Below are 14910 nucleotides of genomic sequence, written 5' to 3'. Positions count from 1 at the left end.
CTTGGAGTAAATGCCCATTTTATTTTCTAAAGAGTGAATATTAAGCACTTCATTTTGCTATGGACCCAGACATAGGTGACTGCTAGCGTGAGGATCTAAAAGCTGGTCATTTTAAAAATTCTAATATTTTTCCTCTAGGACCTCTTTTTATTTTTTTAGCCAAATCACTAATTTTACCATTCTGTTTTATAGAAACATCCATTTTTGGCATACAGGATGGCCAGGTCCTTTTCATTGGTAAAATATAACAACAGAAGTACTGTTCCCAGTCTCTTACGGTGCTTAAGTGGTGAGGATGATACAAATGAAAAATACATAAGCAGAAGAGAAAGCTCCTAGGTATAGGAAATTACTTCTTCAGTAGAAGGACTGAAGAATTTCTCCCCTCTAACCCCTTCCCCCTCACCACGCGCACACACACTGCCACCACCCAATTTCTTTTCAAAAGCCAGGACTTATTGACAAATTATCTGGGAGTAAAGTGGGAGGGAAACATTTCAATGCAAAATTCAGAACTGCTTTATAGAAAGAAAAGCTTGGGGAGGTTTGTTATCATTTGTTTCCTCCAGTATATCATTCAATTTCAGCTGTCTCACGTCTCAGAAGAAGCTTCCCCATTTCTCACTCATGTGCCTAAGAAACATCTCCCTGGCATCTCATTCTTTCTCCCTGTCTCTCACCAGCATTTCATTATTTCTTAACTGTCCCTCTCATGCTTGTCTCCCTTTTTCTTAGTGATCCACGTGTCCTCATTTAGCAGTTTTCAGAAGCCAGGGAGAAACGTTGCAAATAATGTTAAATATGATTAATATCTTGAATTCCTTGAAATATGACATGCATGAGTTACAATGAAACCTCTTTTATTTCCCCATGAAATGTTTTTGCATAATGAGAAAGAAAATGTCCTCTATGCCCTAATCAGCCCTGACAGTTCCTGGACTCCCAAATACTTTTATTTATGGCATTATTTATTTCATCTCTAATAAATGGAGGGGGGGCAGAAACCACAGCATGATCTGAGGAGGCTGCAGAGAGGGAGACTATCTAGGGTGGAGAAACACAGAAGCTGAGCCTGCAAAGAGAGAGATGGCTTCCAAAGGAAGGGAGGTCTGGCAAATGAGAGGCCAAGGTCCTGAACCCTCAGAAGAAGAAAATAGGTCACCTTCCCAAGTCTAAAAGGAAAGCTCTGAAAAGGAACCTAACTTCAGAGTGGAGAGATGACGGTCACACATCCAGGAGGAGATGTACCCAGAATTCTAACCTGGAGAGTGAAGATTGAAGGCTGAAAAGCAAACCAGGGAAGGGAGTATGCTGGTATTGGAGCTGACCTAGAGGAGGGGTGATTTGCTCCCAAAAGTGCCTGGGAGAAGCGACGACAGTCCTCTAGATCTGAAGACATCTCTAGCTCATGGGATCCTCCTCCAATCCACAGAGGATCTTCTCTCATTCAAACAACTACTGAAATTGTGTGTCCTCCAGAAACCCTGGCCGTGTGACCCCAGGTGCAGTGAGGAGCTGCCTGGGCAACGCAGGGAGCAAGAGCTTGCGGCCCATCTTGATGCTACAAGCACTTACAAATATATATATACCAAATGACATTGTTGCGAGTATCTAGTCACCGTCCCAAAAGGAGGTATCAGGTCATATTTTTTTCCCTCAATTGCACAGAGTCTACGTAATACGAGAAATGTGAAGTTGAATATCTGAGTACATCTGTGCAACTCAGCCACACACTCTTGAGTGTCTGACTTTGGGTAATTTCCTCCAAGAGCCTCGGTTTTCTCATCTGTGGAATGGGGACACCGATTCTGTTACGCCCTCTCAGGGGCCCTGTAGGGAACTAACTGAAATAACGTGAAAGCCCGATGCTTTGTGTGCTCTTAGGACAACATAAGCTCGAAGGCCAGGAGCTGGGTATAGACAGAAACCCCGGGGCGCGCAAACAACTCGCAGCGACCTAGGTCAAGACCTTCTGAAGATGTTCCTTTCAGAAGGCTGGGGGAGCAATTCCCCATCAGCAGAAGAACGGGTTGTAATATCTTCCCAAGGCGCACATGCACTCTAGCTACCGCCCCACCCCTACTACTACCAGCCCCTCAGGGCAACCCCGAGAGTTCGGGGTCAAGCAGGCGGCGCCAAGAGCTCTTTCCTAAAACTGAACCCCGCCCACAGCAGCAGGAGCCTCAAGTGCAAGTCTGGGGCTCCGAAGTCTCGTCCCGGCCGGAACCTCGCGCTGTTACCAGGGGACCCTCCTGGTCCCGGCTCATTCCTTCCCTTCCCCCGTCGGAGGCGCACTCCCGGCTGGGCGACCACGCGGGCGGCAGCGGCGGCGCCAGGCCCCGCCCCCGCCCCCATTATCATTAGCAGATATAACCCTAAACACTTGCTCTTTACCTCCTTTCTCCCTCCAGGCATTGGTGAGGCAGCCTGTCAATCAGCGCTCGGGCGGCAGCCCCCCGCGCAGGGGCTCGGCGATGCCAGCCTTCGCGACAGGCGGCAGTGGTGGCGGCGGCGGCGACGACGGCGGCCACGGCACAGACAGCCACCCTTCCACGCGCGCGCACTCGGGCAGAGCTGTTGGGCGGGCGGCAGAGGCACCCTCGGAGCCAGGCGCCGGGCGCGGAGGGGGCGTGCGACCCGGGACCTGCCCAGAGGCGCAGAATGGAGGAGGAGATGCAGCCGGCGGAAGAGGGGCCCAGCGTCCCCAAAATCTACAAGCAGCGCAGCCCCTACAGCGTCCTCAAGACATTCCCCAGCAAGAGACCGACGCTGGCCAAGCGGTACGAGCGACCCACCCTGGTGGAGCTGCCGCACGTGCGGCCGCCCCCGCCGGCCTTCGCGCCGCAAGCCGCGGTCTCCATCAGCAGCAGCGAGCCGCCGCCGCCACCGCAGCAGTTCCAGGCGCAGAGCTCTTACCCACCCGGGCCCGGCCGGGCCGCCGCCGCCGCCTCGTCGTCGTCTCCGTCCTGCACGCCCGCCACGTCCCAGAGCCACCTGAGGACCCCAGCGCCGCCGCCCGCGGCCCCCGCCGCGTCGTCGTCCTCATCTTTCGCCGCCGTCGTCAGGTACGGCTCGGGCCCGGCGGCAGCCGCCGCGGGCAGCAGCAGTGCGGGCGGCAACGGCGCCAGCCTGGAGCTCAGCGCAGGTACCAACTCTCGGGAGCAACTTTCCGTCCCGCCACGGGTTGGGGGAGGTGTAGGACCCGGGAAAGAGAAAGCGGGGACCGAGGACAGCCTCCCGCGCGCCTTGCCCAGCGGGGTGGGTGGGGGGTGGGAGGGGAGAGCGGGAGGCTCCCAGAGCCGGCTGAGGGAGCGTCGGGGCGTCCGAGCGCACCCCCAAGGCCTCTACGCGCCGGCAGCAACTTCTGGAGGTTCACCGCCGCCGCGTCCGGGGCTTCCGATGGCGCGCGCGCCTCTTAACAGGTGGCTCCGCCGCTAGCGTCCCGCTCAGCGCCCGGGCAGGGGCGATCGGCGGGGCGGGGGCGGCGCGCAGGCGGGGAGTGGGGGCGGGACACCGTGGGGTGACAGCGGCGGCGGCGCGGGGAGAAGCGGGCGTTACTCTGGCGGTTCTCGGGGACGCCCTCCCTTTCCCCTCCGCTGCTTCACTTTCTCCTTCTGCTTCTTCCCTTTATCTGCCTCTCTCCTCCATTTGTTCTTCCTTCTCTTTTTCCCTTCTCATTTGCCCTCTGGTTCTCTTTTTCTCGCTCACTCTGTCGCGGTCACGCGGCTGGCCCTAGGGCTGCTTTCCTGCTTTTTCCTGGCGAGCGCGCGCTGTCTCTGCCTCTCCCTGGCCCCCTTTACCCGGCCACCCCAGAGTCCCCGCCGGTGTGTGCAGGACGCGAGGCTCCTCTGCAGCAGCCGCGCGGTTGGAACTGGCGCTCGCCCCGGCGGCCGCGACTTTAGGGACGGAGACCTCCCGCCCCTCCCCCCCAGCCCCGGGAACCCCGGGCGCTCTGGGCCCCGCCGGGTGGGCGCTGCTGCACCGCGGGGTCCCAGGCCCCTTAGAAATGACTGCCTTTCGGGGAGCATCCACCCCAGGGTACGCGACTCCTGAGAAAAGCCGGCTCTCCAGCCCAGCGGCGGGGAGGGCGACGGGCTGGTGGAGAGGTCACAGCCTGGGGCCTGCGCCCAAGTGTGCTCTCTGCTCCCCTTGGACTCGCAGCCCCGTGTATCCCGCCGCTCAGAACGAAAAGTTCCTGCTCAGGCCTTTTACGGCACTTTGGAGCCCCCCAAATCCTGCATATCAGTGAATCCACGGCTTCCTTTTTTCCTAATGAAAATAGGAGCATTGTCTTGAAATGCGTTATAGATGCCTAAGCTCATGTTCTGTTGTTTGTCAGTATTTTGACACAGGAAGGATTGGTTTTGAGAAAGAAAACCTAATTACAGGTTATAGTGAAGACTTGCTCTGTCACATCCCTCACTGGCTGGGAGATGTTGGCGAGGTTTTTATGTGGATGTCCTTATTGTTTGTGAGGTGTGGTTTTTTTCCCTGTATTTTAATTCCGCTGTGCTTCTATGTTCACTGTGAGGCTAGCCTACTTTCACTTTCCTCATTTTTCTTCTGTTTTCCCCCCTTCTTAGTGAGGTTTGTGTGCTCTCTGGGCTTGGGGTCTGGTTTTCTTATATACTACTTCTTGTTCACTCCTTGTTTATTTCCCGGCTCTGCTTTATCTTCCTTTCTCTTTACATTGTTCAGAAGTTTGGGTCCTTTTTTCCACATTCTATATTTTGCTTACTCCTTTGCACACCTCAGTGCCACCATGTTCATTGGGGTTTTCCCCCCTCTTTATCTGCCCAGTTCAGTCTTTAATCTCATCCTGCTTTCTCCTTTCAGTCTTTGCGGACTGTCTTTCTTTCTGTCTTCTACTTTTTTTCATACAGTATAAATCTGCCCCTTTTCATTTCCATTTTCATCCAAGTTTTAACCTTGCCTTTCCCTGCTATTTTTCCTATATTTCTTTTTTCTGCGCCAGTCACTTGCTATCCTTTCCATGGTGCCTTCTACTCTGGCAGTTGCCCCACTCTTTTATCCATAAGGAGTTTTTGCTGTTGTTGTTTCCTTCTTACCTTGTTCTGAATGTCCTCTTTTTCAGTGTTTCTTCTAACGTCCTGTTTAGTTTGTCTCTGTCCGCAGGTGGAAATCATATCACTGAATCTAAAGGAGTGGAAAGGGGCTTTTTGATGTCCCTCCAACTCCCTGTGTTTCTTATTTCCTTTTATTTTCAGTGCTGCTGCTGCCTTTTTTTTTTTTTTTAAGAGCGGTCATAGAGAGGTAGGCTAGATAGCCCCAAGACAGGATGCCATGTACTTGTTGGAAAGATGGGAATTGAATGGTAGTTTTCTGCCATGCAGTGAGGAAAATGGTCAGGGGCAAAAAAAAAAAAAAAGACCATAGTACTAGACATCATGAATTGTGGTCATACTATTAATCATTGGGGGACAAAGCCATCTCTTAACAGGCACAGTGATATGAGTGGCCATCAGAGGGACAGTCACCTGAAGAGCTGATTGGCTCTTTGAGGAACTAGTGGTTCCACTTTGAACCAATAAGCATGTGTGTACAGACAGCCATCCTAGCACACTGGGTGGGGTGGGGGTAGGGGTGGTGATTTGCTTGTTGCACCCTCACAACAGTGGTACTGCAGGGTCTCAGGCTACCTCGTAAACTGAAAATAGTCAAAATGTCGATGAGATGAAATGAGTCAAGGATGGAAGAGAGATAACTAACTGAGTGTCCAGAGAAAATGCAGTGAAAAGATGAAAGGGTTGAAGTGAACCTTATTTGCCATTAAGGGCCATAAACCATTGAGAGGAGAAATACATGATTAAAATAGATTTTTCAACATTCTTGTAAAATCTCCTGAAGAGTATAATTTTCCTTAAAAGCGGTAATATGCCGTGGTTCTAAAAGCCTATTTTTCCTCTGTGGGAGGCTTAGAGTTAAAACCCACGTAGATCTTGATATGCAGCCTAAATTTGGCATCAGGAAATGGGAAATTGCATCTTTAAGCAGAGTACAATCAAAAATGAATTACAATAAATCCTATATAATTGCATAGGTCATTCTCTTTAATGAGATTTTATTAACCTGACTGTCAAGCTTTTGAGGCAGGCAGATATTTTATCTTCTTCAACTGATAAAAGTGTCAGCTATAAACCACCATATAAATATTCATAAATCTACACATCTGCGGCAGCCTATCAGCATCATTCTTTTGGACATTAAAAGCATTCTAATTACTTTCTGTCTAGCAGAGCTGAAATGCTGCCTGTTATAGTATGTGCTTGGCAGGCATGATTGCTTTTGTTTGCCATCACGAATAGCAGCATCCTATTTTATATACCGATGGTCCAGAAAATATTCAGGGATTGACTGAGCAGGATGGATATTAGGAAGCACCATCTGGTTTTGATAGCACTGAGTATATTAACTCATCTGTTAATTTTTGACACATCATTGATTTATTTATTTAGAAAAATTGCATCCTGTTTTGCTGTGTTGATATTTGCCATTAGGGAAAAAAAATTGGATGGCATTTTTTTTGAAAGACATACAGTAGTTCATTGATTTAAGACAGGGGTGATGCTTCCAAAGATGCTTTCATTTTCTAACTTCTGTTTTCTGTGCCACGAAGTCCTCTCATAAAAAGAAGTTATATTAATGTTTTAAGGAAATTATCTATTTTGAACTAGTTGCAAATCCTTTTGATAGATGTAATATATGGATACAGGATCGTATAGGTCACAAAAATTTTTTTTCTGCCTCTGCATTTTTAGTATTAATATATTTCACCCTTTGTGGGCTAAAATCAAAAAATTACCACTAATCTTGACCACTGTGATCTCCTTCATAGAAACAGAATACTCTTGGGGATCTGCTGTGATGGGCAAATTCCATTCAAGGCTTTACTTACAAAGAAGGATGTTAAAGTAGGGAGCCTGTGTTTCATTGCTGAATTCCCATCCCTCTTCTTCACTTATCAGATTTAGGATGGATTAAACCACTTAAATTCTGAAGAAATTCTAGAAATGAAGTTTTTAATTACAAAAATAACACGGGTTCGGATTCTGGAATCAGACTGGGCACAATTTGCAACATGATATTAGATCCCGACACATTGCACAATAAAGCAAAATAAATGAGAGAGATGTGGTCATTTTAGAGTGCTTTGTGATTGTGATTTATTAACATTTTACGGTGTTTAATTTTAAAGAAGTTAGGGATCAACTAGGTTGTTTTAAAGCCTCTCTATAAACTGTTGACTTTGTACTTCCTTGCCATCACTTGACTGGAACATTCTGTGCCTAGTGGAGGAAAAGAGTTTAAAATTTCAAAATACATGTTCACACTTTGCTCAGTTAAGAATCGTGGATCAGTGGCCATTCAATCGTGTTCATATGAAAACAGAACTTTTCTCCATTTCTTAGCAATAATGGGCATCGCACAGTACTTGTGTTCTAATTATATTCTGTATGGAAAGCTGAAGCACTGCTGGCTGCAATGTGTGTTAAGTGTAAAGATTTGCCATTTCCCACCAAGTATAATAGTAGTATTTTTCATCATACTCTTCAATGTATTGACATAAAATACTATTCAAATATAAGGTAGTGAAAAGAAGAGAATACAGCTTTAGGGCTACAGTTGGCATTTTTACATATATTCGTTCTGAGAACAAATTCAGAATGAAGCATTTGAAAAAACTGCAGGCAAGAACCGTTTTATGATTGTAACTATTCTCTGATATTCTGAGTGCACTTTAATACATTATCTTCATAATGTAGTATATTACATAATGATTTTTTTCTCAGCATATTACGAGTTTATCCTTCAGTTAAGAAAACAAATCATGCTTGTCTCTACATCAGATTTTTTTTTTTCCCTTAAAATCTATACCCTAACGTGTTTTATCAACATGATTAAAACAACTGAGCTCCTTAGGACAGTGGACAGATACATTCGAGCAGTTCTTTCTAGGCAATTCTGTTTTAGCCTTTCCTTTCATATTTTGTTCCTTTCATCAAGGTTATGTTATAGGTGTATAGGCTGTAAATCACTTGGGACTATTCTGATTAAAATGCAAACAGTAAATACAACTTTAGATCTAGAATGGGATTATAGGATTAAATGAGTGAAAACTGCTGGTGTGCTAGAATTGAGAGTCGCCAATCAATATTGTCCTTTGATTTTACTAATAAAAGAACAAAAAGCCAGGAGTGAAGAAATGAGAATGCAGCATCTTAAACCTCCCCACTTGTATGGTTCAACTGTTTACTTTCTCGTTTATTCGGTTTTGGTCATTGTAAGATATAACACCCAGCTCTTTGAAGTCTTTCTCCATTAAGTTTTGGTTCAAATCATGAGCTTAGTTATTCCTTTCCACCTGGCTGGGGGCAGAGTCATCATCACTTCCAGTGTTCGGTGTGCGAAATACCCTTCCCATATCCACATCCCTTTTTCTCCAAGGCAGCAAGCCGACTTTATCTTGGCCGCTACTTCAGCCAAGTTCCCAGCCCATCTATCAGCTCTAGCCTAAAACTATACCTGGCATCTAGTTCTTTCTTTAGTACTCAAAATAATCGTGTAAAAAATAGGCCTGTGCCTAATATATGTGAGATTCAGGGTAGGGTACAAATGCTGTAAACTAAGATACTCTATTTATTTATAAGAGTCCCCACATGTATTCAGTAAATATTTCTAGAGATTCTGTGCTGGCCCTCAAACCCCAGTCCACTCATGGAATATACAGTCTATAAATCTCTCCTGAACTGAGAAGAACTGGCCTCTGTGTTCTGACTTGTCATTTTTCCTGAGAGATTTAGGAATGGGAGCATTTTATGGATTTGGGAGATATGAGAGGTGCTTGCTCTATGCTGTGGGCTTTATGTATATTCTTATTAAATAAGTGAAATAGGAGACTTGTACCCCCTTCCCCTGATATCTTAGTTACTTCAGGAAGAATAGTAAGAAAAAACAAAGTAGAGGCTGAAGTACCACCTGGAGGTTTCTGAAGGTTGGTTTGCTGGTCATCGTCCTGGGTTTTCTAGAGAAATCAATTTCTTAATCACAGCTATTTAGTTTGTTGTCCCCGTAGAAGCCCTCAAGCATCTCACCACTTTTCACTTTTCAAGGTTATTTTTTTCCCCTCAGAAAAAAATACAGCTAGTCAACATTTCCAGAGACAGCAAGTGACTCGTTACATTTCTATCATAAACAACGGATCTCGGCATCTAGAACGTACAATATTTTGTTTGTTACCATTATTCCGCGTAGGGTGGGAGAGGAAATGAGAGGTACCCTGATAGCTCTATATAAGCCCTAAAAAAGTTATCTGTCTCTCTGTGGGTATTTATTGATATAAATAGCGCGTTCTGGGTGGTGGTCCAGAAAGAAGACAGTGTTCTTGTGATGGTTACATTTAGGGTGAATTTTCAAGCCCCTTAGACTGGCAACATTAAATCACATTTTCAGGACATTGGGTTTTTCTTTCTTTCTTTTTGAAGTGAACTGATTGTTTTCTGTTCGCTTTTTGCTTTCCACTGATTAACAGTTAATATGCTTTAGAATACACTTGTGGAAACTAACTGGCACCCTCAGCACATACCATTTAAGAGATTTGGTGGGAGAAGCCCTGAGAAGAGGCACTATTGCTTTTCAGATGCTGCTGCTATAGATCAAGCTAAACGCTGGCCTTGACAAGAAATCTAAGTTAGCAGATAAAGTAAAAGAATGGTGAGCACAGATGTTGGATGACACAGGCTTGCTTCGGGGCTCCTCACTATTTGCCTTGTAGGCCCACTCTTTATTTTACCTTAGACGTTTAGTGAGCTCTTCAGAAAGACTCATCGTTCTTCTCCATTTTGCATCTGGGAGCAACGTACTCTCAGCAGGGATTGTATCAGCTGATTAATAGCAAGGGCATGAGGGCACTCCAGAAATAGACGTAATGATTGCTGTAAGCCCTCCTGTCAATGAGGAGTTGAGTCTGCAGGGCTGGCTCGATTCATTAGAGTAAGGATATTAATGAAGCCAAAGGTGTGAGTTCAGACCTGTGCAGGCCGGTTAATAACCACGCAGAGGGAGTGTCTATCCGGTGCCCCCGTCTCGCAGTCCAGCCATTTCCCAGAGTCAAGTTAGGGGTGGCTCATCAGGCACCCCACCAGTCACAGAGCAGCCGGAAGCCATGCATCCTATTAGGAGTGGATGCACCATGTCACCTGTGTGTGTAGCAGGGAGTAGAAGTCCATGTTTTTGACATTTTTTAATGTTAAACTCTAGGTCGAGGACCTTACTTGTCCCTTGTCTTGGCTGGCAGTCTCTGACGTGTCTTCTCTTGTATTTCAGAGAGTCGTATGATCTTGGACGCCTTTGCTCAACAATGCAGCCGAGTCCTTAGCCTCTTAAATTGTGGAGGAAAGCTTCTGGACTCCAGCCATTCTCAGTCCCTGATTTCTTGCGTAAAGCAGGAAGGCTCAAGTTACACTGAAAGACAGGAGCAGTGCCCTGTTGGCAAAGGGGTCCACAGTCAGACCTCAGACAGTGTAGACATAGAGATGCAATATATGCAAAGGAAACAACAGACTTCTGCCTTCTTGAGGGTTTTCACTGACTCCCTACAAAATTACCTGCTCTCCGGGAGCTTTCCGACTGCAAACACCTCCTCAGTCAGTGAGTATGGCCACCTGGCGGACGTGGATCCTCTAGCAACATCCCCCGTGCACACACTAGGTGGCTGGACCTCCCCAGCGACATCCGAATCCCACGGTCACCCATCCTCTTCTACGCTGCCTGAGGAAGAAGAGGAGGAGGAAGAGGAGGGCTACTGTCCTCGGTGCCAAGAGCTGGAGCAGGAGGTAGTGTCACTGCAACAAGAAAATGAAGAGCTCAGAAGAAAGTTAGAGAGCATCCCAGGTACCCTGCCCTGTTCCTTGCAAGCCACCTGCAGCTCATTCCTTTCCAGTGTCCCATCCGCATGTATGTATGCACGTGTGCGTGTACGTGTGGCTTTTTGTTGTTGTTTGGGCCGGCGATGTAGAAGAGTTAGAAAAACCGGCATGCACAGTTTTAGCCTACCAGTGCCAAGTGGAAATTTCAAGATGAGCCGCTAGCCTTGTCCTGTGTTTAAGCCACAGTCTTCTGGGGTGTAGGCCTGAAGACTATGGTCCAATTAAAAGATGTCTCCACTGATACAAAAGTGATTCCCAGATGTAGTGCAATGAGATTGAAATAGGCCAGGTTCTGTGAGCTTGAATTTTCTTCAAAAAGTGACCCTGTTCCTTTAAAATGGCTTTTGTATTTTTAAAGACTTTGATATATGTGTTTTATTAGTCCATGGGAGAAATTAAAATGAAATGATAACTACAGAGGCAGGGCTCAGAGGACAAATGGTCTCTTCTATTCCACTAACTTCTCCCCTTTCTTGTTAAGTTTCAATAGGCATGGTCTCTTTTTAGCGTGCAAACTCCCCCTTAAAGTTAATATGCAACTGTAAACTAAAAGGAATATCTCAAAGACAGACCAGTTATTAAGCTGGTCGCAAACTAGTTGTGCTCCTGGCTAAACGCGAGGCATTGTACCGCCTCGCAGAGACACTAGATCTGCAGAGTAGTAAAGTCATCTTTATGGCAAGATCTTCTCTGGGTTGCAAAGCCATTTTTTTCCCTATTTGGAGAGCTTCTGATTTTGCCTATATCTTTGAGGTCATTCCTGCATGTCTGTGGCTTATAAAAGACATTAAGACCTTTTTAATCATGCAGCCCATTGATAAAAATTTTTGAGCGTGTATCTACCAATGTACACATTCATTGGTTATTTACATACATATACTTGCATACTAATATGTTCAAAATAAAGCATACATAACAGATTTAAAAGTTTTAAGGCTGATCCATAAATAGAAATAGAAATTACGTTCTTTTCCTAACTCGGTGTCTTTGCACCACCCAGTTTGGCGGCTGAGGTAAAAAGAAGGAAGTGTTGAAGAAAGTTACCCATTTGCTTATTAGAATTGCCAAATCAGAAATTTATTTTCCTTCTGTCCTTTCACTTAAGAGAATTGCCCAGATAGAGCTGAGGTTTGGCTCAGAACGTTTTGGAATTAGATTGAGTGCAGTTGTGGGAGAGAAGCAAGAGGTGAAGGAAATCCATTCTCTGTTGTTACATTTGAGCCCTGGGGTTAGATGCAGAGTCTTGGCGTTGTCCCTGCCAGGCCGGATCTGACTGCAGCAGAGAGACTGACTGGCAGGACCCAGAAGAATGCGGTGGAACCAGAGCGCTACTGGTTTCTCCGAGTCAAAGAGATACGGGTGCAGCGGACACACTGGGATTTTACAACTTGCACAGTTTCATAAATTATGTGAACTATTGGTTTTACCGCCAGAAGGGTATGTTGCATCTTACTCCCCACTCCTCTTTCATTAGGGGAGAAGATAGTGTCCTGGAGATCAGCCAGCTGCAGGTCCTTGCATCAGCCATTCAGAGCTGTGGGGAAGAGTTTCAGAGTGCAAGGACAGGTGACACAAATGTCCAGAGTGTTATTGCCTAATTCCCAACCGTAAATATTTGGTGAGCCGTCTGTCCTTGGTAAACTTACCAAGCAAATTTGGGGTTCACTCCACCTCTTGTTTCCTAAATCCGTACAGATGAAATGTCTGTGTCAGGGATAACTCATTGCTGGCCTGCCACTAATCATTGTCCTTCTCTGCTTCCCAGAAAGACGAAAATGCTGCAATTTCTTGAGTCCTCTTGATGGTCAGACATTGAATGACAGTTGTTGAAATTAGGCTAATGATCACCACTGTTACTGTAAACATTCCACCACTGTTACTGTAAAGAGTTCCCTCCATGAACTTGAACCAGTTCTATGTGGAGAGCCATGATTGCTTTAAATAATCCATACTGAAATTCAACAATATAGAGGAAACTCAGTTTGTCAATTATGAATAGAAAAAAATAGTGTGAAATGCAGGAAAGATTAGCCATTTGTGATTACTTAACTCCTGGATTCATTACCTAGGGATACCTTAGTATTGGGCATCAGGTTGAAAGTGCCCCTCGAGATGAAAGACTTGAATCAAAGAGAGACATAACTGCCCTCCTGCCCTCCTCACCTCCCAACCTCCATCTTTGGCTAAACAGCAAACCAGCCTGTGGGTGATCACCCAGGAATCCACTCTGGCATTCTATGAGCTGTGCCTTTGGTGTGGGCAGGGCCGAGGCGGAATCTGTTACTTTTATCCATATGAAGAAAAGTAGAGCAATAATACTCTGGTTTTGTACGTAACAGGATTATTTTGCAAGCCGTAACTTTCCTGTGAGATTTGGGATCGATTTTCCCTAAGCAGTATCCGTGCTTCCCAATGATCCCAGTAGGCCTCTGTTATCCTAGAGGCCGTACATTTCCTTGGAAGGACCTGGGGCTTTCTTCCTGTAGAATCTGCCCGTATGTTGTACGATCACTCTTCTTACAGCCGAGCAGGGTGGATGAGTACAAAGGGGAGAGGAGCGCGCAGCAGTTAGCGGAGGAAATAAGGTGAGCAAGATGATGGGAGCACCTGCAGTGGGTCAGTTCAGGGGCAGTGTTCCTCAGGCGCTTCCCTCTCTCTCCAGAGTCAGGCTGTTGAGCAACTCTGAGATTCCAGTTTCTTTCTTTTTTTTTCCCCCCTTAAATAAAGCATTTATATCTGGGAGCAGTTCTTGAACTGAGAGTTCAAAAGAAATGAGCCTATTAGTCTACAGGAAAAAATGCTTTCACTTGGGTAGCTGTAAAAGGGGGAAAGGAAGGTGACAGCCCTCACTGAAAGGAGGGACCGGGGAGGGGTATTCTTTCTGGCACCACCCGAGAGGGCCTTTGTTTATTGTATTATTTGTGAAACATTCAACAAAGTCTTACTGATTATCAACTACAGGCAAACAAGGGGCTTCTAGAAAGTGCTGTCTAACTTACTTTCCAGAGTTATCTGCAGATATAGGCAATTAAATATTTTATCCCAGGAAATAGCATTAGCACATTTTCTTTTGCATTAGATTATCACACTAGAAAATAGAAAGTCTGTTTAAAAGTTTAAATTTTTTAAAAGAAAGTGAAAATAGGTTAAAAGAAGAAAAAGTCACAAAAGGAAGACATTTGGATCAGGAATACAAAGAGCTGAGAGGTTATTAAAAGAAGAATGGTAGGGCTTCCCTGGTGGCGCAGTGGTTGAGAGTCCGCCTGCCGATGCAAGGGACATGGGTTCGTGCCCCGGTCCGGGAAGATCCCACATGCCGTGGAGCGGCTGGGCCCCGTGAGCCATGGCCGCTGAGCCTGCGCGTCTGGAGCCTGTGCTCCGCAATGGGAGAGGCCACAACAGTGAGAGGCCTGCATACCATTAAAAAAAAAAAAAGAAGAAGAAGAATGGTGATGGGCAAACTTCTCTATGGAGAAGATGTCAGGTTAGAGTAGTCACATTTATTCAGAAAGCTTACAGTCAGCACTGGGTGAAGAGAACTCATAAGGGAGGGTGGGTATAAAATACCATATTTCATCTAATTTAAGCCCCCATTGAATGTAAGACACACCAATACTTTATGTTCCACTAAGGAAGAAGAAAAAACACTGCAAATCGTAATTGCACATTATAATTATCTTTGAACACCAAGTTCAGAGATTTAAAAATATGATAAAATGTGGGTGTTAGAAATATAAAATACTGTATGGTAATTAAAAAATCACTTCCAGGGCTCCCCTGGTGGCGCAGTGGTTGAGAGTCCGCCTGCCGATGCAGGGAATATCGGTTCGATGCAGGGAATATCGGTTCGTGCCCCGGTCCGGGAAGATTGCACATGCCGCAGAGCGGCTGGGCCTGTGAGCCCATGGCCACTAAGCATGCGTGTCCGGAGCCTGTGCTCCGCAACGGGAGAGGCCACAACAGT

The 14910-nt window shown here is 46.0% G+C and overlaps 1 protein-coding gene across 2 annotated transcripts in view; it reads left to right on the top strand.

Moving 5' to 3' along the window:
• Nucleotides 1-2527: 2527 nt before the first annotated feature.
• Nucleotides 2528-14910, top strand: part of BEND4 (BEN domain containing 4) — a 33693-nt gene continuing 21310 nt past the window's right edge. For both annotated transcript variants that reach the window (XM_079920383.1, XM_079920382.1), the window contains exons 1-2: nt 2528-3145; nt 10345-10911. In XM_079920383.1, coding sequence (XP_079776509.1) covers nt 2662-3145; nt 10345-10911 — 1051 coding nt within the window. In that variant the 5' untranslated portion in view covers nt 2528-2661. The remainder of the gene's footprint in view (nt 3146-10344; nt 10912-14910) is intronic.

This window comes from Stenella coeruleoalba (assembly GCF_951394435.1).
Source record: "Stenella coeruleoalba genome assembly, chromosome: 4".
NCBI classification, from domain to species: Eukaryota; Metazoa; Chordata; class Mammalia; order Artiodactyla; family Delphinidae; genus Stenella; species Stenella coeruleoalba.
Note: the sequence above shows the minus strand (reverse complement) of the source record. Positions and strands in the feature narration are given on the sequence as shown.